Source organism: Pterocles gutturalis, unplaced genomic scaffold (genome assembly GCF_000699245.1).
Source record: "Pterocles gutturalis isolate BGI_N339 unplaced genomic scaffold, ASM69924v1 scaffold7127, whole genome shotgun sequence".
NCBI classification, from domain to species: domain Eukaryota; kingdom Metazoa; phylum Chordata; class Aves; order Pterocliformes; family Pteroclidae; genus Pterocles; species Pterocles gutturalis.
The window spans coordinates 31,134-54,609 of record NW_010110110.1 but is presented as its reverse complement, the minus strand read 5'-3'; the positions used below and the strand labels follow the sequence as shown (position 1 = coordinate 54,609).

The 23,476-nt window shown below is 39.0% G+C and overlaps 1 protein-coding gene across 1 annotated transcript in view; it reads right to left on the bottom strand.

Annotated features, from left to right (window-relative positions):
• Window positions 1-23,476, bottom strand: part of LOC104461579 (protein FAM53A-like) — a 49,383-nt gene that overhangs the window by 16,326 nt on the left and 9,581 nt on the right. Inside the window, 1 exon segment of the mRNA XM_010073214.1 lies at window positions 22,816-23,476. This exon segment is cut by the window's right edge and continues 29 nt beyond it. Coding sequence (XP_010071516.1) covers window positions 22,816-23,476 — 661 coding nt within the window.

Sequence of the window (23,476 nt, the reverse complement as noted above, 5' to 3'; positions counted from 1 at the left end):
ACTTGGTCAGTGTTAACTCCTAATTTTGAGTGGGATCACTCTTGATAAAATGCTTCTGCTAGGAACATGACATGTACGAAAACTTCCTTGACCATTTCCAATAGTTCACAGTTTTCTACAATTCTGTATTTTCACAAGAACGTGCTGGCTTATGTCCACTACAAATGTTCCGAGGCCATTTGAACAAGCTTGCGTTACACTTTACTCTAGCTGAAGGTGGGATTCAAAGTCTTCAGCTGTTAACAAGCAGATGCATACTTCAAGTACTGCAAGTATGCATTTATATAGGGATCCTCTCTGCCTCCCCTTAAACAGTCAAGAGTGTGACATTCTTACTAGATCTAAATGTACCCTGAAGTTTAACCAACTTGTTTCTGCATCACTACAAGATGCAATGAAAACATTACACTTGACATCCAAGCACCCTATCACTTCAGGAGTTAATTTACCTTAAAACAACTGAATCCTTTCTGCTGTCCACTCTTCCAGGGAGAGGATCCCTCCTGCAGAGCTCAAATACTACAGTAAAAAGGTAAGCTAACCTGAATTCAGAATGATTTTTTTTTTTCAAGGATATGGTAGCAACCAAACAGTTTGGATCTCAATGAAGAATTTAATACATCTTCAAAAGATTGAAATCAATTAAGTTCTTTCCAATATACTCAAGCCACTTAAGCTCATTAATCACTATCTAACTACCTAGGGTCTATGCTTTCTGCAGTCAGGTAGCTTGGGCTCAGTAACAGAGAGGACAAAAAATTCTTACTTCTTCACATGGTTATTTGAACACTTGAGGAGGTATCCTCTCCTTAGAAGAGGGGACAGCGGAAGGAATTCAGTTATTTTACAATATGAATACCAGAAGATAGTATTTTTTCAGAGTGCATATACTTTTTAGCTATAAGTTTGAAGTTTGTCTAGAAACACACTCCACTGTATTTCTGCATCACATTAAATCCCATTACTCCATTCCTACTCACCTGACTCCATACACAAGAACAAAGTACTTAAATTTAACAAGCTTAAGAGCCATTTACCAACCCAACTACACGCTCGCATGCCCTGAAAACAAACTTTCCTGTGCCAACTACATGAGTTTTACAAAATTAAAAAAGCATGTCCCAGAGCAAAACCCTTCCAAATTTAACAAGCGTTGGGAGTTCAACTTAAAATTATTTCTGGTTCCATAGTAACACACATACACATTACAAGGGCTACCTTATTCAAACAATATTGTTAAACACTTAACACAATGAACACTATGCATTGAGCACTTACAGCAGTACACAATCACTTTTAAATCCTCAAGTCCGTATTTTATTCAGGTAAGTGTCCTTAAAACAAGTACACTGAATAACATTCTCAAAAAAACCTGCTTAGGCAAGCTATTACGCAGAAGTAAGCACTAATTAAAAGCTGAAAGGAAGAAAAGGAAAAAACCACACACTAAGTTTACATCTTCAAGACTTAGAGCAGCACATCAGGAGTCTCTGCCTCTGGATCAATTTTATTATTGTGCACTAATGAAGAATTCTCAGTGATGCTCTATGTTGACTATGCTTCAGGCACATCCGATTTCTGCCACGCTGAGCACACACTAAAACAGTTACAAGTAACCTTGAAACTCTACAAAATAGGACATGACAGTTAAGCCACAAGGCACCTGTCATACGCATTATAAGATCTTATTTAAGATCTTTCATACTACTTGTGCATCATAACACTACTTCACAGCATTTAATTATTTTTAACCTACTATTTCAATGTAAATACTGCTATAACGTGCACCTTTTTAAACTCCACTAGCTGAAATGGAGTTGCCCAGCATTAGCTGAAGTTCAGAAAAAAAATACCCCGATAAACAATTTATGCCACAAAGTTCTCCTGCTTCTTACTGTTAATATGCTTTAATCTAGAAGACAGCCAAAGTGCACACAGAACAACTTAAAACAGAACTGAAAGCTGAGATAGTTAAAATATAACTAGACAAAATTAAAAAAAACAACAACCTGCTTTATACAGTATCAACAACCTAGCCCGAAGAATACTTGGAATCTGCAAAACCCTTTCCCAGAAGGACAGCACCTCTGCAGGGCTTAACTTGCTCACCCCCTGCTCTTAAAAGACTCTTGATTAAATTCTGTGTTCGTAAAACATATACGCAACCTCATATGGAGTTCTTGAGTTGTGACAAACTAGTTCACCTCTTGCATGAGAAAAGGGACCGCAACGGCTACCTGCCTGTAGTTCTACTTTTCAGGCTAGGTGGAGGCAAGGCAGTTTCCTTTAGCAGGTTGTAAGCTAGAAACAAATTTTGTTATTGGAGCCTCCTGTTAAATACATCCTTCCTGGGTAAGGGCAAGATGGAAGGAGATTCGACTCACACCCACGACCCACAGCAGATACCAGTGACTCCAGTGAAGTGCCAGAGCATCCAGAAGAGGGGACACACTGGGCCAGTCCCCTGTACTGATGCAGACCTGAGTATCCATCAAAGTGCAAGATCTGACATCCCTCCTTCCCCTCAACTGACATGTACAACATGTTCTTTTCCTACTGCACTCAATCCTTTTTACTGATACAGGCAGCTACACAAAACAGTTATACACAAAAAATTCTGCATGTAAGATTTCAACACTTCAATATTTCTGATCAAAGCAAACCATGTAACGATACCTGGAACACCGGGGCACTGCAAATACTGGAAGTTAACAATTTTCACCAGGCCTCCAAAGCATAGCTCAACATTTTATCCCATTGCATCATGAAAACAAACAGACCCACCTTTGTGCTAAAGATAATTCATGTTCAAACATTCTACTGATGTGAGCAAGAGGCTTTTTTTCTTGCATTACCCTGAGATACTAAGACACTACTAAGCATTTGCACCTACAGAGGAAGAACTGGAAAAACCCACCAAGAGAAGAGTGTCTGCATTCAGCTATTCTATAATAGTCATCATTCTTCAGAACTGCCACCCTTCCTCACTTGATAACTGGGCTACATAGGCAAACCTCAACTCATTCACATATACATAGGGCCCTGCTACAAGCTGTCCACTTAAAATAATGAGTTGTCAAACTGATGGTACAATTAGGGGAAAACACACTTTTAAGGACCAAGTTTCCTTTGGTGATACTGTAGAATAATTTGTGTGAAAGACTGATAGTGCTGTTTTCAAATTAAAACCAGAGGGTGTTTCCCTGCTACAGGAGAAAGATGTTTGACAGTCTAAAGATATCTTTTATCAAATTGTCCTGGATAACTTGCATCAACTAAGCACAATTCAGTTAAACACAAGTTCAGTTCAGGTGAGTTCACTGGCTTTCATGCAGCTGAAAGTAATGGCCCAAGGTCAGAGGAAGACAAATTTGTTCAAGAAGCTGCAAAAAAGTGAAATAAATTGATCTTCTCTCCCAGCTTCTGAAGTATTCTGCATTTTTGCCCAGAAGGAAGGACTCTGGATCAAAAAAACCCAAACAAAAAAAAAGGAACCAGCAAGATTAGCTCTAAAATGTTTTAGTTACATTTAACAGACTATTTATTGTAATAGTGTTTTATTTTAGATCAGTTTATCAGCTTCTAGACATAATTTGAGCACTTCAGTACTTAAGACATTTGGTTGAAGTTTACAAGCTTACCACATTAAGAATGAAGTTATCAGCACACAGAAGCCCAGCGTTGGCTGCTCAGTACGCAGTTGGAGCAAGGAGAAACATCCTCAGTTTTTAAGATGAACTGTCTTTGCTGTTTTCTCAAAGCTATGTGAAGGCAGTTAAAAAACTGGAAGTATTATTAAGCAAACATCCAGATTGATGGAACAGTCATTTCACAGGGCACTGAATGAGCCAAGTTAATTTTTTTAATTACTGCCAGTTCAATATTCTCAAAAAAGGCTGTTAGGTGGATGAAGTGTGTCATACCAGTATCGCAACTTAAAAAAAACCTAATGGAAAGCTACACAGACTTATGTTTCATACAGGGTGCTGCAGCTGAGACTCCAAAAAGCTTGGGCTAAGCCAAGCTCTTTACATTTTTGCAGTTTTCCTGTTAAAAGTCAGAGTACCAGTTTAGTCATTATAGGTTCAAAAACACACTGTCAGCAAGATACATCTTTTGACTCATCAAAATTAAGCTTAATATAGAAAGACATCTATTATTTATACTGTTGATGACTTGTACTAGAAATTATATTTCATCTCAGTCTACCTTCTATCGCGCTTCAGAGTTAAGAACTCCTGTTCAGGAGCTGCATTTTGTTCTCCATCACTTCATTATTACAACAGACCTCATCTCTAAGGTACCATCTCATTTGCTAGTCAATGCAAATATTTACTTGAACAATTTAATTGCATATTTGAACTCAACAGGTGATGCCTGATCAAAGTATCTTCCTGAAAGTAAGATACACAACATAGCAGATGTGTTCGTGTGGCAAAGCAACCTCAAAATCTATGGTGTGATCTTTGACACTGGGAACAGCGCAGAGAAACTATAACCATGACAACAGCTAGTCACCTAGAAAAAAGCTGCAACAGCTAGTACCAAAACAACATATACAAGTCCAAACTTCATCTTGTAGTGCCCAAATACAAGCACTATTCCTCCCTGCAAACTGACATTTTAAATCCTAATCTGTGAGGAGCAAATTTGAAACCAGCTCCTTCTGCTACATATACATAAAAAGGAATCAGATTAGAGAATTATTCAAGAACTAAGAAAGCCAAAGATTCCAGGACCTGAAGCATGTTAAAATAACTCATTTTTGCTTTCCGCTTGCACAGAAAGATGCACAATTCCTAACACCTAGATAGGAAGCAACTAGCAAGATTTGAAAGAACTTTATTCTCATTTACTCCTCTTCATCTTCTTTTATAGACTTGTCTGGAAGTGACCGTATTGACTTCTGCTGTAAAGCAAAGCTGCATTTATTGTAAACCAATTTTATTCTTTCACCAAAAATACACTGTAATCATTTAAACTAAAGTAGTCATACAAGTTTGAAGCAAGTTATTTTCTCCAATATGTTTATATACCACACTGAATTCAAGGGTCTTTATGAACATCAAAAACCCCACAAAAGATTAGTTTTCTGCACCAATCCAACTAAAATCTAGGACCTCCTTATCTTCTTTCTGTGTATACTGATCTCACAGGAAGTTTCTTGGGTGGAGACTTTAAGTTTTAAAAAGCCTCTGAACTGTATCTGAATTACTAGAACTAGTTTAGTTTTCTAGCACATGCCCATTTCTGCTGTCCTAAGAAAAACCTCAGCCCTGGCACATCTTAAGCCCCTCAGAGCTCAAGAGATCACATACACCCCACTCAGCACTTCAACTAATTACAACTTTTAATATATTCTACTTCAGTCTTGTTGACATCACCAAAGCAGATTAAAACACTTTTCCATACACAAGATAGGCACGGCAGATAAACAACCAGACTTCAGTCTAAGGGGGCCCATAACAACAGCATGACACAACTAGGTCTTGGAAGTTACGCCTTATCCCAAAAGAAAAGTGTTGGTTCTTCAAAAGCATGCTATGACATAGTGCTTGGCATAAAAAGTCAAGATGTAGTCTGTACTAAAAACCCAAACAGCAACAAACGAGCTGCCTACAAAAAATAAACTAAACATTAAACCTCAATTGCTTACTCTACAAGTATATGGAAAAACAACTCCAGAGAAGAAGTGTTTCTCCTCAACATCTAACCAGTGGTCATCATCATCAGACAGTTTTATAAGAACTACAGCTCTTCTAGTTTTATGTACTTAGCAGCACTGGCATATTTACCAAGCGTGGTACACAAACCTGCTCTCAAATCTTACACTACCTACCTCAACAACCAGCTACAACATCACACATTGGCTTTGCCAAACACAGCGCAGCAATACATACAGAAGTGAGACCTAACCTACATACAACTGCACTGAGATGGAGGTGGCCACCTACAGACAATGCATTGAAGACTGGTTAAAAGGGAAAAAAAATAAATGCCCAAAAGAGTATGTTATAGTAACACTTCACTAGTTCAAGCCAAGTGGCATCCAAACACAGCGCAGCAATACATACAGAAGTGAGACCTAACCTACATACAACTGCACTGAGATGGAGGTGGCCATCTACAGACAATGCATTGAAGACTGGTTAAAAGGGAAAAAAATAAATGCCCAAAAGAGTACGTTATAGTAACACTTCACTAGTTCAAGCCGAGTGGCATCAGCCACATAAGGGAAGGCTGGAATATTCAAGAACTTGATGGAAATGATATCATGGGTACATTTATAGAAAAGCACAAGGTCACACTATCAAACTGCATCATGAGGAATTTATCAGTTGGAAGGGTCAGAGCAGGACAAGAACAAGTGGCTCCACTCACCGAACACAATACAGCCATAAAAGGAAACAGAATAAAGCAAAAGCAGGCCCAAAGCAGAAAAAAACCTGCAGTGTTTCAAGAAAGGAGTCAGAGGTAGGAAAGATTCACAGAAAGGCTACTTCAGAAGAGCCCAGTTTACTCAGGATGGGAAAAAGGACAATCAGGATTAACTGTTCTCTCAGTGCGCATTCAACAGAGATCCACTGGAAAGGAAGAGATAAAGAATCAGCTCTAGAGAACACACTCGCGTAAGGACAAGTGATACAACCAGCCATGAGTAAGTTCAAGAGATTTCTCTCTCCCAACCTGCTTCTTCTCACCAGTTTTCTAATGGAAACCAGCAATGCTGGGAATGAACAATAAAACCCAGTTTCAGTTAAAACCCATGTTAGTGGTGCTCACATGCTGTTCTTCAGGAAAAAACACCACCAAACCACATCAACTGCTTTGTTCACTTGCCTTTTGCCATAAATTCAAGCCTAGAATCCTGTGTAATCTCTTTAAATAACAGATTTATTAAGTTTGGCTATACATCTGTCAGCTATTACTTTTTGGAGACTGATGTTTCTACAGTATTTAAGTCTGCCCAAGAAGGCTGAGGAAGAGAAACTAGTGGGGTGGGGAAGGTTACACAAGAACAAGCTTATCATAAATCTCAGAATACATTTAAATAGATCACAAAAAAATATTTTGAACACAAGGTGGTCACTGAATTGTGAAAGCAAACTAGTGCAAAATAAAATATTCTGAGAGCTGTATCTTAAGCACTGTAAAATAACAAGGAACCAACATTTAAACAGCCTTTTTGACAAACTAGCACTCCTAGGCGTGATTTCTTTTAAGAAAAAAATATGGAGACATTTATAAACAGAACCTGTCCCAAGTTCTCTTTAATCGTACTGAGTACAGCAAGAGGAGAAAACTAACAACTGAAATGAAACAACTAGGAACTAGGGTGTTTAGCTGATCCTAAAGGAAATGCACATTAAAACCAGAGAATACAAGTGGAGAAAAGGCATCACTAATACTCAGTCATGCGTACTCAACTCTGAGAAAACAGTCCAGAATATCTTGCTTATTGGTTTTCAGGCTTCCAACACCTACGATTTGAGAAGTAAGATAATCCAGACACTACAATATATTTTTTAAAAAATAAAAACAACACTTTTAAACAAATTATCGATACTCAAGTGTTTTACCTTAGTTGTTAGGGAAAAGAGTATCATCCTATGCCTTACTCTATGTACACAAAGATGGAGAAAAAAAGAATCAAAGCAGATATGCATCACATTAAAGAATTTAAATATGACCAATCTGGAATAGACGTGTAAAAGGGGAAGGAGCATTCACGCAGAGGGAGTTAACAATAGCATTCATAGCTTGCTAACAGTCCCACTGAGGTTTGTTCTTACAGATGAGAGGTTATTACAAACATGACTAAACTGTTCACTAAAAATGCATTTCAACATCCTGCCAATTCCTCTTCATTTCCTTCTCTGTAATCCTCAGTTTTAGTTTCCAAGCACAAAACTCCACAGATTAAGTTTTCTGCAACTTAAAGGTAAAACTACTAATATGGAGTACAAACTATATTATCATCACAAAACTAGAGCTGACCCCCACTCTGAATGGACACAGATCAAATGATCCCCCATGGAAGGCATGACACAGTCTGTTTCATAACAAAGGAAAGACTTTACCACAACAGAGGAAAAAAAAAACCAAACATAAGTATGAAGTATGACAGCAGCTAAAGCAGCCAACCAGTACTGTTTGCAATTTTTCCCGTAATATATCAAAGCAAAAAAGGTTTTTTTTAATAACCAGAGGAGAAATTCAAAGTGTCCCAAACCTGTCACTCGCTGTGCTCTGCAGACAATGCACTGTAGTTTGAATCTCTTTCCTATTTAGGTCACAGTTGCTGCTACTCCCACAAGTTACTGTGGTGCTCTGAGATGGACAGAGAAACACCTCAAATTGCCACTATTAGTTGGAGGGATCATGGCAGTTCATTGATTTTTGCTTTGTGTGAGTGGCAATTGCTTTGTTCACTACTCTGGAGAACAAGAGTCTGAACCAAAGTTATTTCACAGGTGCAAGAGGAACTCCCAAGGCAGAAGATCCAGCATGTATCAGTAGACTTGTACCTGAAGAAGAAATAACTATTTATGCTTAAAAAGATACATGAAACCAAAGGCTGCTTCAAGATCATCAGTTTTACAAACAGCGCTGCTTGGGGAAATAATAATTGGAAGAGACAAGCACTGAGAGCTATTTATAGACCTACAGCATAAGCTGAGAAGGCTGCAGAGGACAGATTCCTTCCTTCCCTCCTCAAATACCAGTACCCCCTCCTGAAGCACAAAAGTATGCTTTTTTTTCAACCCATAGCTTTAAGGCACTAACAGATTGTCAAAGTGCTGACAGCCGTAAAGAAAGAAAAAAATTATGTACATATACCCAAATTCAGCTTGGGAACCCAACTTTTCGGAAGTTTTTTACCCTTTTGCCACCATGATCTGGTTGCTGACATCCTACTTTGTGACCAGTATCATGGCTCCCCAAAGATCTTTGTATTTTTCAGAATATGCACTAAGACAGAAACTAAGCCAGAACCATGCTACATGGATTACAATTTAGTGTGGTAATATTAAAGATTCAGAACCACAGTCATTGTGGAAATTGGCCTACTAAACAAACACAAGTAACAAGTCATAACGAGTGCAGTTTCAATACGTAATGATCACATGTCAATAAAGATAATCACATTTGAGCCAATTTGAATATCAGAAGGATGACCCTTTTGTTATAACAGTAGTGTCCATGCGGGAGAACTTTAAACCAAATTTGAACAAAAAAAATCTTGTGGGTGGGGATGTTGAGGGAGTTCACATGGCTTCGCAGATGTTTGATCATCTCAGGCCTGGCCCTCAAACATGCTATGGCCACACTTGAGCCATCCAGCAAACGTCAGGGTCACTAGATCCCAAGTCTAGCTAGTCCGGGAATATTTCACAAACTTGCATAAGGCAGCTTCTACAGTAACCCAAGATCAGCTTGGTGTATTTATATAGGAACTGCAGATACTGCCCATCTCTTGGTCATGCCACCACAGAGAAGAGGATCAAGGAAAACTCAATTCTACGGGATCTTTCTGGTAGAAGGAACAGGGTATTTCTTACGGCCACAACGAAAATGGAGCAGGATTTAGCTATGCTCAACACCAGGAGGCACAGCTGGTTTTCTGGACAGTTATTCTGTACAAGGGAATCTAAACAGGATTTTGACACCAGACCAAAGAACTTGAAAAATCCCTAAACAGAAAGCAGCAAAGCAAGGCAGAGCGGTAAAGATAACTCAGGGCAAAGCCAAAAGGGACTTACAGAACAGCAACACACAAGAAGCAGAACCTGAAGAGTGGCAAACTGTGTAAACTACTTAATTCAGCACATGCCCTGGTCTTACAAAGTAATATAAAAAAGAATTACTTCTGCTTCCAACATTCTGTTCTGTTGTCCTCCCTCCAAAAGAAAGAGAGCTTACAGCCGCAAATAATAGTCCATAACTTCCTTATAAAACATAAGCACATGCAGGCACACACAGATCCAGTAATGGGGAAAGCAGCTAGCAACACTTCTGAGGAAAAAAGTTTTTAGACCATGTGGAATTAGTCAGGAGACATCATGCTGGCTTGCCAATTTCCAATAAAGACAGACATGTTTTGTAAGGATGCTTAACTGCCATTTGACAAAACGTTGATTCCCAGTAGAACAGTTCCATACTTTAGGCTTGTACCAAGCAAGATTCATTCTAGAAGAAAAAGTCTTATGTGCCTTACAGAAAGGCTTGCTTTCTCAAGGCAGGTTACTGAAGGAGCTTTTCAAGTTTAAGTACCTACTTTTTTTTTCTTTTTTAAAAACACAGCTGGGCAGAATAACATCCAAATTCAACAGTAACAGAGACAGAGACTAGAGGCTCTCCAAACCATGTGTCAAACCATCAGACTAACCCCTTCAGGCAACAATGTTCAAGGTAAGAAAAACAGTAATTTGTCTTTGAAAAATAACTAGGTCAAGAAAATGCTCTGCTGCGGTTAGAAAAAAACCACAAGGCCACTTCTTAACAAACTTTATGACCTGTACAACTCTGGTTTGGAACGCAGTTATCAGTTATGTTTCAGTACGGAAAACTTAAATCTGTTCTTGACAGCAAGATTATTTAAAGTACAAGGCTGGAAAATATGTTCCCCTCTAACACTGTTCAACCTAAAAAGCTATTTCTAACAAATTAAGGACTTCATTAATTAGCAATTAGAGCTATAGGTAAAGGACCTTTCTCTCATAATGAAGGAGGCAATTACACAAAATCTGGATTATCCAAGCTCCAATGCATCTGAAATGGAGCCCTAGATGGACAGCAATTTCCCACTCCCCCCTGCCTTTTTCTAAGCTATCTAACTAATTAATCTTATCCATGGCAGGAAGAGGTAAAAGCATCAAATTTAAGACTTGCATTATCTCAAACAACTTGGCAAACTGCAGATTCATCCTCAGGTATTTGTACTGACACCACAGTAAACCAAGTCTTAGGGCCTGTTTATTAAAACAGGATTAGAAAAATTAAGAGCAAATTCAAATTCAAGCCTGGTAGAGGCTGAAGGCATTGGGACAACATCTGCTCATGCTGCCTGAGGCATCTGTCATTGGTATCGACACTTGCTCCCATAAGTCTGAGACTATGCAACAAGCCTTAGATGTGCCCTAGAGCTCTCTTAGGAAGAGTTGTCCCATTTTAAGACACCTGGACACCTATTTTGAAAGGCTTTCCTTCTCAAAATGGCTGTTTCTTGGAAAAAGATACCAAAATTAAAAGCTTTGGTGTCAAAACATCTTCATCAGAAACAGAAGACTACCAAGGAAATTTAAAAGTTTTATGCCAACCGCAGAGCTATACATGAACAGCAGCAGATGCATGGAAATAGCATGGTCCAGGAGACCACTCATGTTCAGTAGAGCCATTAAGTGCCACAGGTAAGACTCTCCCAGAAAGTGTGAGCTCTGATGATTGAGCACCCCAGGCTACTCAAAAAAAGACCAATATTGCCAAGTGGAAGCTTCTAGCTTGCTGAGGTAATTATTTCTAATACTTTGAAACTAAGCTAAAGCTACATAAAGTTAATTATCTCAAAAATAATTAGGTGCCCCTAACTCTACTTCAAGTCTAAAATCAAGGATACTTCTCCTGCTCATCTAAATCAAATATGAAGCTAGTGTTACACACACAACATATCACTTGTATCTCAAACTATAACAACAATTATTTTTCAATAGATGAAACTTTAATCTCTGCTGCCCTCGAATAAACCCACAAGAACTAAGCGAACAAAAAACCCCAACAGGTAACCCTGTGAGAGCCATTCATGTTGCTTTTGTACCACAATATAAAAAGTTGGCATTTAAGGCTTTATATTAGATCAAATAATAAACTGTGTAGAAGATGTTTCTCTGCACTATCCCACAAAAAGGCAAAATACCTGTCAGATACTAAACTTTGCAGGACACTAATTATCTGTTACTCATTAGCCATCCCACAAATCTGTTCTTGCTTCCTCATATGGAAAGTTCTTAAGGACTGTCATATTCTGAAGCTTGGCAGTCAGAAGATGACTCACTTGCTTTGAGACAAAACATAATTACCAAAACTTAAGGCCTGTTTCATACAGACATTGTAATCACCATTGTATTTGAAAGAGGAAATCAAGGAAAAGGAATTCAGCTTCCCTTCCTCTGAGTCCTCCTCATACAAAACTCAAACCACAGGGGTGGCAAGGGGAGGGGAGTGAGGAAGGGGAAAAACAAATACTGAAGTGGTTTCTATAACCCAAACCCCCATAATTTCAAAGCAGACTAAATGACTGCTAAACACTAACGTGCTTCAGGATGACCACAGGAAAGCACAGCTTTAGAGAAGATAACACATTGTCACCAAGGCCTTGCACACTGGCATTTGCTTACAAACATCACTAAAAAGCCAACATAAGAATCCAAGTGTTTGGAGAACCCAAACTTAACGTTAGACAACAATGCATGCAAAAAAGAATGAAGGTAACACACCTTCATCCACATAACAAGAGAGATAAACAGAAGAAAACTAAAGTGAGTGATGAAGCAGGACCTGTAATTCAGAATGGGGGAAAACCACATTTTAATACAGGTTAACAGCTTTTCTCTATATGAATTCATTTTTTTTCCAGGAAATTAAGTTCCCAATAAGCACTTTGTTGAACAGGGCAAAGGGGAGACTCAATCTCAATTATATCTCAGATTCAGAAAGTTGGAGTGAGTTGACAAGAGGTACAGTTTCAACATCTCATTTTGTATTTAGGCACGCACTTTTTCCAGCTGCACTGATCTGCATAACTACTTGAACTGTAAAGTTCTACATATTGATACAGCAAACACTAATTGCTATGAGAGATGTTTCTACTTTGTGAAAAATCAGGGGTTTTTTTAAAGGAAAAACAGGAATGCTGAAAACCTTGAGAAACAGGCATCCTTCCCAGCTGAATTTGTTGGACTCAACATGTATCATCAAGCAAGGAGGATCCAAACTCATCAACCCAGTCTGCTGCTAAACAGTCTCCTACATCTTGCTTTTGTAATAAGTGTGCACTTAAGTTAGTGTTGTTCTGCCAGGAAACCCTTACAGCTTGCACAACCAACTACATCTATTGCAAGCTTAAAGGTTCACATAGACTGTTCAAAAGGAAAGTTAATTCCACTGGGCTGTGTCTCTGACAATTAAACCCACAGCATTTTTTCCCCATTTTGAGATGAGTTACATGTTACTTGTACACACTTGGATAAAGCCTGCAAGTTTTACATTAAAAGCTCAGACAAGTGAGATCAGTGGCTACACACCACAGCACCATCTGGTATCCGCAGCCTTATGGGATTCGCTGTCAAACTTAGTTATAACCTGACCTGCCTTTCTCACAGCAAGTTTTGGAAAGGCTTACACACTGTTTACCTCCTCCTGGAAGCACAGTATAATCTAATATCTTACTTCATTTTGGGAACATAGACTGTAGACTCTTCTCGCTGCCACAAGCATTCATCACAGCACACTAAAAAGCTAAAAATGACACTTAAGTCTCTGCATCTCCCAATCCACAGTAAAAGCTGTCAATGTTTGCTCTCCAACCCGCACATTCCAGTTAGTCATGGCACAAAGGTTGTCTCTTCAAGCAATGCTACTATGCACATTGGGGTGAAAGACTCAGCTCTTTGTACAAGAGTAATTCTGATTTCACCTGGTACAGTGTCTGAACTTACTAAAATAAGTTAAAACTTAGTGTTATGTTGCTTTATTAGTTATTACGCATAATACCCAGATTAAAAAAAAAAAAAAAAATCAAGATTTTTCAAGCACTTCATATTAAAAACCATCTGGGAAGGGATGGGGGTAACCTTGCTTACAGAAAACAAATATCAGTTTCCAAACACCACAGTGTTAATAAGAAATACGTAATTATTTAACTAATGTTAATGAAGTCATTCCCAAAATAGAAAAAATTTGAGACTTCCTACTTTACTTTCACACAACAGCTGTGAAGTTCGTCTATTTAAGTTCAGAAGGATGAGAAAGAGCCATACAACTACGCCTGAAATTACAAAATCCAAACTCATAACTGACTGACAGATAGTAACATAAAGCGCAGTGGAAAAAATACAGATTTCAAACTCAGAGTGAACAACTTATGCCACAAATGTATACTCTATAAAAATAGTTTAATACCTCCCTGAAAATACTATGGCTATTTAAGCAAGTTCCTGCTCAAACAACGGACACGGCAAGAAACAAGCACTGGATGCTACACATGATTAAGAAGTTTACAAGAGTGCTAACAAGTACAGGTATATTTAAGCTGCGTGAATTCAAATACAGGAACAAATTCCTTGTTCAACAGACCCAACATATCACACCCCAGGTGGAAGCGCAGAGCTAGCAGAGGGAGTGGCTTGCTTTCAGAAATCAGCACTGGATTTTCCGTGTCAAGTTACTGCTCATTCCACTTGGAGGATCTCGTTTGAGAAGGAAAACACCATCTGAACTAAACACCTCCTGTGTAAGCTCCCACCTATTGATATGTAACAGAATGAAGCTGTGTTGTTTTGGTTTTTTAAAAATATGTTTGTGGAGTTTAAGTCCACTCATTAGTTATGTACATCTTCACTGCAGGCTTTTTGCTCTGATGCAATGCAGGTTAAGGAATATTTTTCTTTAAGTTTTGCAAACATCAGTTGATTTTTTTTTTGTTTTTGTTTTACCATAAGAACTTCAACATAGGAAGCTGCATCTGTATAACACTTCACAAAGAAGAGTAAATAAAACTTATGACTGAAAAGGTTCATCACTTTTTACAAGATACTCATTTTGATTAACCTATTTTACTGGAGTACTTTGAAGAGATTTAAATTATCAAGAGACCTAACTATTAGTGAAAGGAATAATATAGATGTTTGACTGGAAATGGAGGTGTAGTTCAGCACTTTAGCAGGTCCTACTTAAGTCCTCAGAAAGCTGTAAGAAGCCACACGTCCTCGACTATTATTTTTTATCAGCAAAAACTACTGCTCGTGTGTAATTCCTCTTAACTCTGATGATAAAAAATTCCAGGCAAAAAAGCATCATCATTGCTAACATTTTTCACAAAACAGAAAGAAATAACTGGACACCAACTCCTAGTCTCTAGACACCAAACTTAATATCTGCTATCCCTCCTCCCACTCCTGCAGAAGTTGTTTTCAAATAGAGACTAAGAGCTTGTATGTCTTCACTAACCAGAGGACCAGGGAGCTTACAGTTTTATTTCCATAAAATATTATCCATTATCATGACAGCAGGAAAGAGATCCAAAAATGCATGCCACTATCTTAAGCGAGTTTGAAGGAGTTGTATAGCTTTCCACAGAAGGTTCTTTATCTGCTAAGGAAACCACATCCCTGGAGGCATTTAAAAGGCTACAGTGGACCTAATACTATAAAAATATATGTTGTGGGAAGTAATCATGCATCAACAGAGAATCAGACAGGATGATTTAAAACATCTTTCCTCACTCTTAATTTCCACAATTGTTTTTTACAGATTGATAGTAGGCCAAATGTAAAATAGTCACCCACACAAACTTCAACTCAAACTGCTGCATCATGTTATTTTTCATTTAATTTGAGGATACGGGAGGCATAATCACACTGCATAGTAGATGCATATTGCTCAGCTTTGAAGAAGTCAATTTAACCTACAATCCAAGTTAAAACACTTGGAAATTTTCCAGACATCTGTTATCCAGAGACAGGTGCAACATGTTCAAGAGTATCTGTGCTGTTTCACTAATGACAGTGGTGCTGGGACCATCACTGGCCACCACTCACATTTCCTCAAAGTCTCTTCCTTTCATAAATGCCACAGGACAGCAGACACCTGAGGACACTGTTCCAACCTGCCAGATCTCTGTTCCTTTCCAAAGAGAAGTTCCTCCTGATCTTAGCAATTCTCTAGCTTCTAAACTAATTTGCAATGAATAAATATAACAGCTTGACCAAGCAGACCAAAGTTGACTTATTTCATTACTCAAAATACTGCAGGTGTAACAGAAGTTTATTTTCACTCTGTTGGAGCTTAGAAAACCTCCAGGTATCTTATTGTATCCATGTCCATTCAGACGTTTGTCCTCCAAGTCATAAGGCTGCCCTTACAGAAAAAACACACTTTGGAAATGCTGAAGTCTTTGGCCTCTTGCATGTAGGGGTACACTGTACAGGCAAACAGGAGAAACCTTGAGGTCCATTGCTGACCATTTCTTTTCAGCTATAAATTAAGTTTATACCTAGAATTACATAAAGTAGATTTAAACCACTGATTTGATCAACTTTGATACCCAGCTCCCTTCCTCTGAACAAGACCACTGACCTTAAATTACTTCATGCCTTTTGGAATACAAATCACTTTATCTTTTGCTTTCTTGGTTTATGATACCTTATAGAAATTACTACCATGGGAAGATAAAAAAGGCCCCAGAACTGTTTTTCAAAGCAAAGGTAGGCCAGGATTATCTCTTTTTCAAATGTGAAATTAAAGGCTCCCTAAGAATAGGAAATAAGTTTTCAAACAAGAACCAAATTTCTCTCCCTGTCTCAATTGCTTCATTCACAGCTGTTCTTTTCAGTTCTTATGTTATACAAAGGGAAACTACTAGCAAATTATAATGCATATTTACATTTGCTACCATTTTATTGATCCCAATCAAACCCAGTCCAATAATTTACTACACATGGCTCATCTGTATTGTATTTTCCACAAACCATATTCCAAAAGCCAAGGGCATCAAGGGTGCCTTGAAGCAAAAGATAACCCCACATAGTCCAAGGGCATCTACCACCTATTTTATCTGGGAAACAGCAGTGCATATCAATGCATTACTGAACTGCAAAGTGTCATCCAGAGATAGAAAAAAAAAATCAGACCTACATTCTAACTAAGAGATGCTGTACTACATCTTCTTGCAGGAGCACCACAAAAGCTTAAGTGATTAAGACTTGCAACTGCATTAAGTATCTTCCCCAAATCACAAGTGTAGTGTGCCAGGCAGAGAACAGCCTTTGCTGACTTAACTGTATCCACAAGCAGAGAGTACATCTACCCCAAATAACCTTTTTGTTCCCATTTTGACAGCAGGCTATAAGAGACAAGCTTTGCATAAGCATCTCAAACTATTTAAAGCAGCATGCTTACTATTTAGAGAACATCAATCTGAATGAACCTCATGAGCCAGGACTTGACCTACTTTAGCCAGTCCAGGCTTGACTCACAGGTTAACCTCCTAGCACTGTGAGGGACTCTTGATATCACTTCTTTATCTTGCACGTGCCAAAACAGCAGCCTGGCCTAATGCAACTGAGCAGCTACTTCACTACACTACTCATGTGCATGGTACTGTCTTTTCTATGCCCATGCTCATTTTCTACTTATAGCAGTGACACTGCTTGTGCAGCTGGGGAACATGAATCCACTTCATCGCAGCATAATCGAAGCGAACAAATCTACTGTAACTATGCCTAACAAGGCATACCTGGAAATTTTCTCAACAACAAGAATTCAAAGAATCAAGGAGAACGCTTCAGACCTTATTTTGCTTCAACTTAGTGAGATCACAGTATGGCTAACTCACCTACCTGTCCATACACTCACCATTAATTACAGTGACCTCAAACAGCAACAAAATGAATGCCTAATAGTTCTCAGCAACTACAAGTTTGTTACCCTGGTTTAGATACTTAAATAATTAGTATCACATCTCACCCTTGTATCTATTCGCATGGGCTTCTCCAAACCGGCCCACAAAAAGTAAAATTCAAATAAGCAGACACAGAGATTCCACAAGAGAGGTCAGGAGTCACCAAGAAAGCCTCTGCAGGAAAAGTACCAGTCATCTGATCTAAGTTCAGCCACAGCACTCCTGATGTATTCTGCCCTTCATAAAATACTGCCTCCTCATCACACCCTTCAGGGAAACATGTCCACCCCCACCATCCATCCTTACTTTGTGTGCATTTTTAAACTGTTATGGAAATCACCACCAATGAGTCCTTCTGCTTATCCTCATACCCAAGTGATACCAGTCTTGCTGTTCTGGCCAGAGTTGCCAAGTCTTTATGACTCAGATGCTATCTTCTGCAAGAAGCCCTCCTTTCTCTACAGATCCACAAAGCCACTACATCACCGTGACCTGAAGCAGCAAGTCAATAATGATAAAACATGGACAATTTAAGCTCAATTTACTTTACAGATCAAAAGTTATCCAAGTGTTTTGCTCATGCAGGATCTTAAACTCCAAGAAAGAAAACAAATCATAAAAAGCATTCAGATGTTGGAGAAGGTGATGATGAACAGAGTTTACAAAAATTAAACTGTTGTGGAATATTGTGGAGGTCTGAGATAAAGGGTTAAAGAACAGATTATCCACAGAAAATAAATCTAGAGGTAGTTATCAGAGTCTGAACCACTGATGCACACTTTGAAGCCCCCCAAGATGCACACTGACAGAAGCCAGGCCACCACGCTGGAGGAAGTACCACATTGCAGGTCCATTGTTCCTGCGTGCCTCAAAGCAGCTGGTCCCTGGCAGGCAGGGTGCCAGGCTACACCAAGCGTGGCGTGGCCTGCTGTGGCACTCAGGTCTCTCTCAGTACCCAGAAAATCCACTAGTAGAGAATCCAGATGACTTCAAAGCATTTCTAAGAAGGCAGAAGCACCCTGTGCTAGGAAATCACAACTCCAGTCTCAGCTCCTTAAAACTTTTCATTGTGCTGTCTTATCTAACAAATGCATGAGACACCGTAGCACTGAATAGTTGAAACTACTCCTTACTTGGATAAAGCCAACTATTTTGTTTTTACTATTTAAACAGACCAAAGACCACTTTAGAGAACATGCTGAAGAAGTTTGAAAGCTTTTTAAGCATGACACCAAGATTATCTTTTTTTTTGGCAACTCCATGCCACAGCATTGGGGGAGGAATAGCACAAGAATGTTAAACACCAGAAAGACTTCAAACTACAGTGTGTTGTTTGATCTGAAACAGAATAAAGTCTCGGTGTCACAATAAAACTTGCTTACACGCTGAAAAACATGTGCAACCTCTTGGCTGTTCTTTACTTGTCACACCTCAGCATCGACTGACATAATTCGTGAAGCAGAAGATTTGAAAAAGCTCAGCAGTTTCCTCTTCTCAGTAAAGAAACATTCTGATCCTCCTACGGCAGTTACCAGTTTAAATGTCACCTTTATTCCATGGCAGCCTCTGTGATAGAGCTTATTAGCTGCAGAAGAGAGCAAGTCCAAAGAGGCTCTTTGCCACGCACAGTCATCTTGAAATACCAGGGTGACTGGGTGCCTGGTGCAGTGAAGGAAGACCAACACTCCTCACTGGAGCCAGCTTCTTAGTTGGGGCGACTGTGAACAAACACTAAGTAGGCATAGAGACTGTGTTCTGCTGTTCTACAACCCTTACAGCTATTCTTGCATACATAACTGAACAGAGAAAGTCATTCTGAGTCCTTAGGGGCTCAAAACAGCTATCATATTTTGTTATAATTTTCTACAGTCTTTTCCACTTGTTTTTACAGCTGTCTTCATGTTCTAGGTCTGAAGTTTCATAAATTTGTATTTTCAGCTTCAAGTCCAGAAAAAGATCCTTCCAGAATTTAGTGCTATTAAGAGCTAAACATGGTGTACAGCAGTCTGCTTGATAATTTCAACCTATTTCAACACATTTTACTGGCCATTAATGCAGTGTTTTCCAGAAGAATTGAAGATATGGCATGTTCTGTTCCAAGAGTGCATAAAAATCTACAACAGAGGGGGAATACAGTGAAGTGTAGAGGTGTGTGGAAGAATAAAATACAATCAAGGTATATAGAAAGAAACAATTTATGGTGTGAAGAACTGCCCAATTTCCTTCCTTCTTTTAATATTCTAATTTGTGCATTTATTTAAAGACACAACAGTGGAAGGAGTCAGCCATGAAAAGTGGAGAAACTAAGGACAGATTATAAAGATAGATTAATAATCTGAATTTACCTATTAACTCTAAACTTAAAGAACTCTGCTTTCAAAATTAGACTTCTAGTTTTCTAGCACTTATATTTAGCAAATTAGTAAGGACTGAAGGAGCACCAACCCAGTATATTTTCCAGAACTCAATTGGCAAAAAACAGTTCACTTAATGCAAAGAAAAAAAAAAAAAAAAAAAAAACTTTGGCAGGGGCTTCATTCTCAGGACTCAGAGCACTGGGAGAAACGGCTGCTGCAGACCCAAAACTCCCCATTTCACACAGCTGTGGCTCCAACATACCACCACTATGTAAAGTAAGAACTCTCCCTTCCCAGCACCTTCAGATCTATCATAACATGGATCAACTATGACTTAAGTTCTCCACAAGCAATACTAATTATCTAATTACTGATCTGGTTTTGAGCAACTCTTTGTTAAGTTTAGCTTTTTAGGAAGATTTGAGCTTACTAAAACACTTGCAATAAAGCTTAGAACAAAATCCTTAAAAGCGCTTGTTTTCAACACAGGTCTTTCATAAACTGACTTAGAAGTTAATTGGAAATCATAGAAAAAGTATTTTTGGAACCAATAAGCCATCAAAATACGTGAAAGAGAGGTCTTACTGAACCTCCCCTTAACATAGCTCTGATCTTCACTGAGCTATATGCAGATATAGGACACATCCACATCTCCCTGCATGACACCTTTAAACAAGTCTTCTGTAGTATTAGCTTACAATATTTTCCAGAGCAATAATTTTATTTAAGTTTAGAGAGACATATTTAAGATCAAAGTTTCAAAGCATATACATTTGCCAGGATTAGAAGGTAGGCTATGAAGAAATACGAGACTTCTAACAATGTAATGGATAAGCAAGTTGCCATTCTAAAAATCCACATTTCTTGAACACTCCCATTTTTACTTCAAATGTTTTCAGTACTTGCCTAGTTTTTAAACAGACATTTTCATTAAAGATTAGCATGTTTGAAAGCTGATGTATTTCCAAACTATACTTTGTGCCTTTGATTAAATACACAGTAGTCTCTTTATAGGAAGAATCTACTGAAATAGCTGAAAAAAGCCACATCAGGCCTTGACACTGTAGAATGACCTTTGTTGCATAAACTACTCAGCTTATCACAAAAACATCATTTAAAATGGGCGTTACAGGAAAAAGTGATGAAGACTGGCTGAGTATTAGTCTCACGTACTCTTTAATTCAGCAGCAAGTCTAAATAGCAAAAAAACCTTCTGTAGACATGGGTTATATCAGGTCTGCTCCATACGCACTATTATATGGATTATTTAGAAGGTATAACATCTGAACAACAGAAACAATTCTGCCAGTCTGAAATACTGCATCTCACCTCTAGAGCCTGAAGAACACAAGCAGCAAGTCTAGCCAAGAAAGGAGCAGGTTTTAAAGTTTACATTCAGTTTAAAGAAGCCTGCACTAGACCACACAGGCAGTTGAAAGGCAAATCCACCAATATTTCTGGAGTAGATTAGCAAACTCATTTCAGCAGTGATTAACACAGAGAAACAGGTAAGATCTGATTACCTAAACAGTAAACTTGCATCTTAACCAAAACTCAGAACAGCATCTAGTCATATCTAGACCAGAACTGGTTACCAGCCTTGTCAATAAGCAAATAATTCTGCATGGCTTGCCATCCCATTACTGAACCCACAGCTTCATCAAAAAACCTGTATTTTTAAAGAAGAAAATCCTTAAAGCTCTAGGTTGTCTTACAAAGGTATAAGAGATGGACAGATGCCATCATACAGACTTTTAGCTAAGCCTAGTGGACATAAACTAGCTAACTCGGTGAATATCCCACAGCTCAGTTCCAGTATCTTGCTAGTTTTCACGCTTTTTGTGTAAAACTTACTAGTATCCAGATACCACAGATGAAACATTTTAGCCAGAGTCCCATTCTCTTTGTTTTTTTCTTTTGCACACTGCATCAAAAGCTGGGACACTTACTTTCTGTTACATTTTTATCGCTATGTCTGCAAACTGTCTCCTCCCCACTACTCTTACGAGAACTACTCCCACAAGCCTCCCATTCTCATAAGCATAAAGTATTCTCTGACCATAACATAAGGCTCAATTTTACATCTACAGGAAACTAAACAAGTAGCAGTTGCCTCTGTGGACACAGAAGCTTTGAAAAATGAGCTCTGTATTACATGCAAAGTATAGGCATGAACCGTTACACTCCCACGAGGAGGGAAGCAGAATTCGGAATGACTGGAGTAAAACACCTCCCCGTTGAACTGGAGCATCTGCAGTTGGAGCATTAGAACACTATTTCTGACTGCTTATTAGCAGTTTCTTTAGTTAATTCATTTATATAAGGGTTTGCTTGCTCTTATTCAGGTTTATGGAATTACTCAAACTGTAAGTGGAAGCTTAACCAAACAGATTTGCACCAAGATGACTTAGAAATAACTGTCTGCTGTTCTTAGGTAACAGGGGTGTAACTTTTTTGCTTCCCTGTCTGTCCCTCTCCCCCATGGCTTCCTTGCATCTTAAAAACAAGCCATTTTTGTTTGGCCTCCACTTCACCCATCTTTTCATAGTCCTGTGTATCACGTAGACTGGACTTCAAAAACTGGGCTTTGGGAGCAAGGAGTAAATAAGTTGCTATAGGGTAGAGCACTGGCAAGTATAAGAAACCTGCTGTATTGCTGAAGTTAATATATCAGCACTAAAACGTGAGCAAATCTGTAACAATTACAGACTAGTTCAGTTTATCTAGAAATAGCCTTTCTGCAATAGTTCCCTTCACACACTGAGGAAAGTAAAATCTCACCCGTGTCATTTTAAAAAAGTCTAATGATGGTCTGTTCCATCGTACATCCTCCTCCCGTCTGCGCTTTAGCCGGCTTTTCTTTTCATTCAGAACACAAGGCTGAGAGCGGCATCTCAACAAGCCCTGACGTCGGCTGAGCTCAGGTGTGGAGGTGGGAGTGCTGTTGGCTGAAGGCAAGAGATTTCCCGTCTCGGTGATGTGCTCCTGGGAGAGGGAGAGGCGGCGCCTTGGGTTAAAGTCACAAGGGCCTCCGGAATTCCAGCGGGTACTTGAGCTTGTGCTTCCCTCGCTACTGTCCACAAACCCGCTGCTGGCAGAGGAAGGTCTGGGTACTGGTGATGTGTTGAAGCTGGTGATAGTGAAGATGTTATTCAGCGATAGTATGTTTTGTGGCAGACTGATACTTGTGCTTCTCTGTAAGGTTGCACTTCCATGACTGTTGCAGCGTTGCAAAGTAGCACTACCGCCACTATTACACCGTCTCTTTGACACAGGAGTCCAAACCTTTGAATTGCCAGGCTTCCAGGGTGACCGACAGCGAGCCAGCTCATCTGGTTCTGAGAGGGACCTACAGTGGCGTTTCGTTGGTGGTGCCAAGGGTTGACCCGAGTTTTCATTAAGGTTTAATTCACTTATCCATCCTGACACCATAGACGTACTG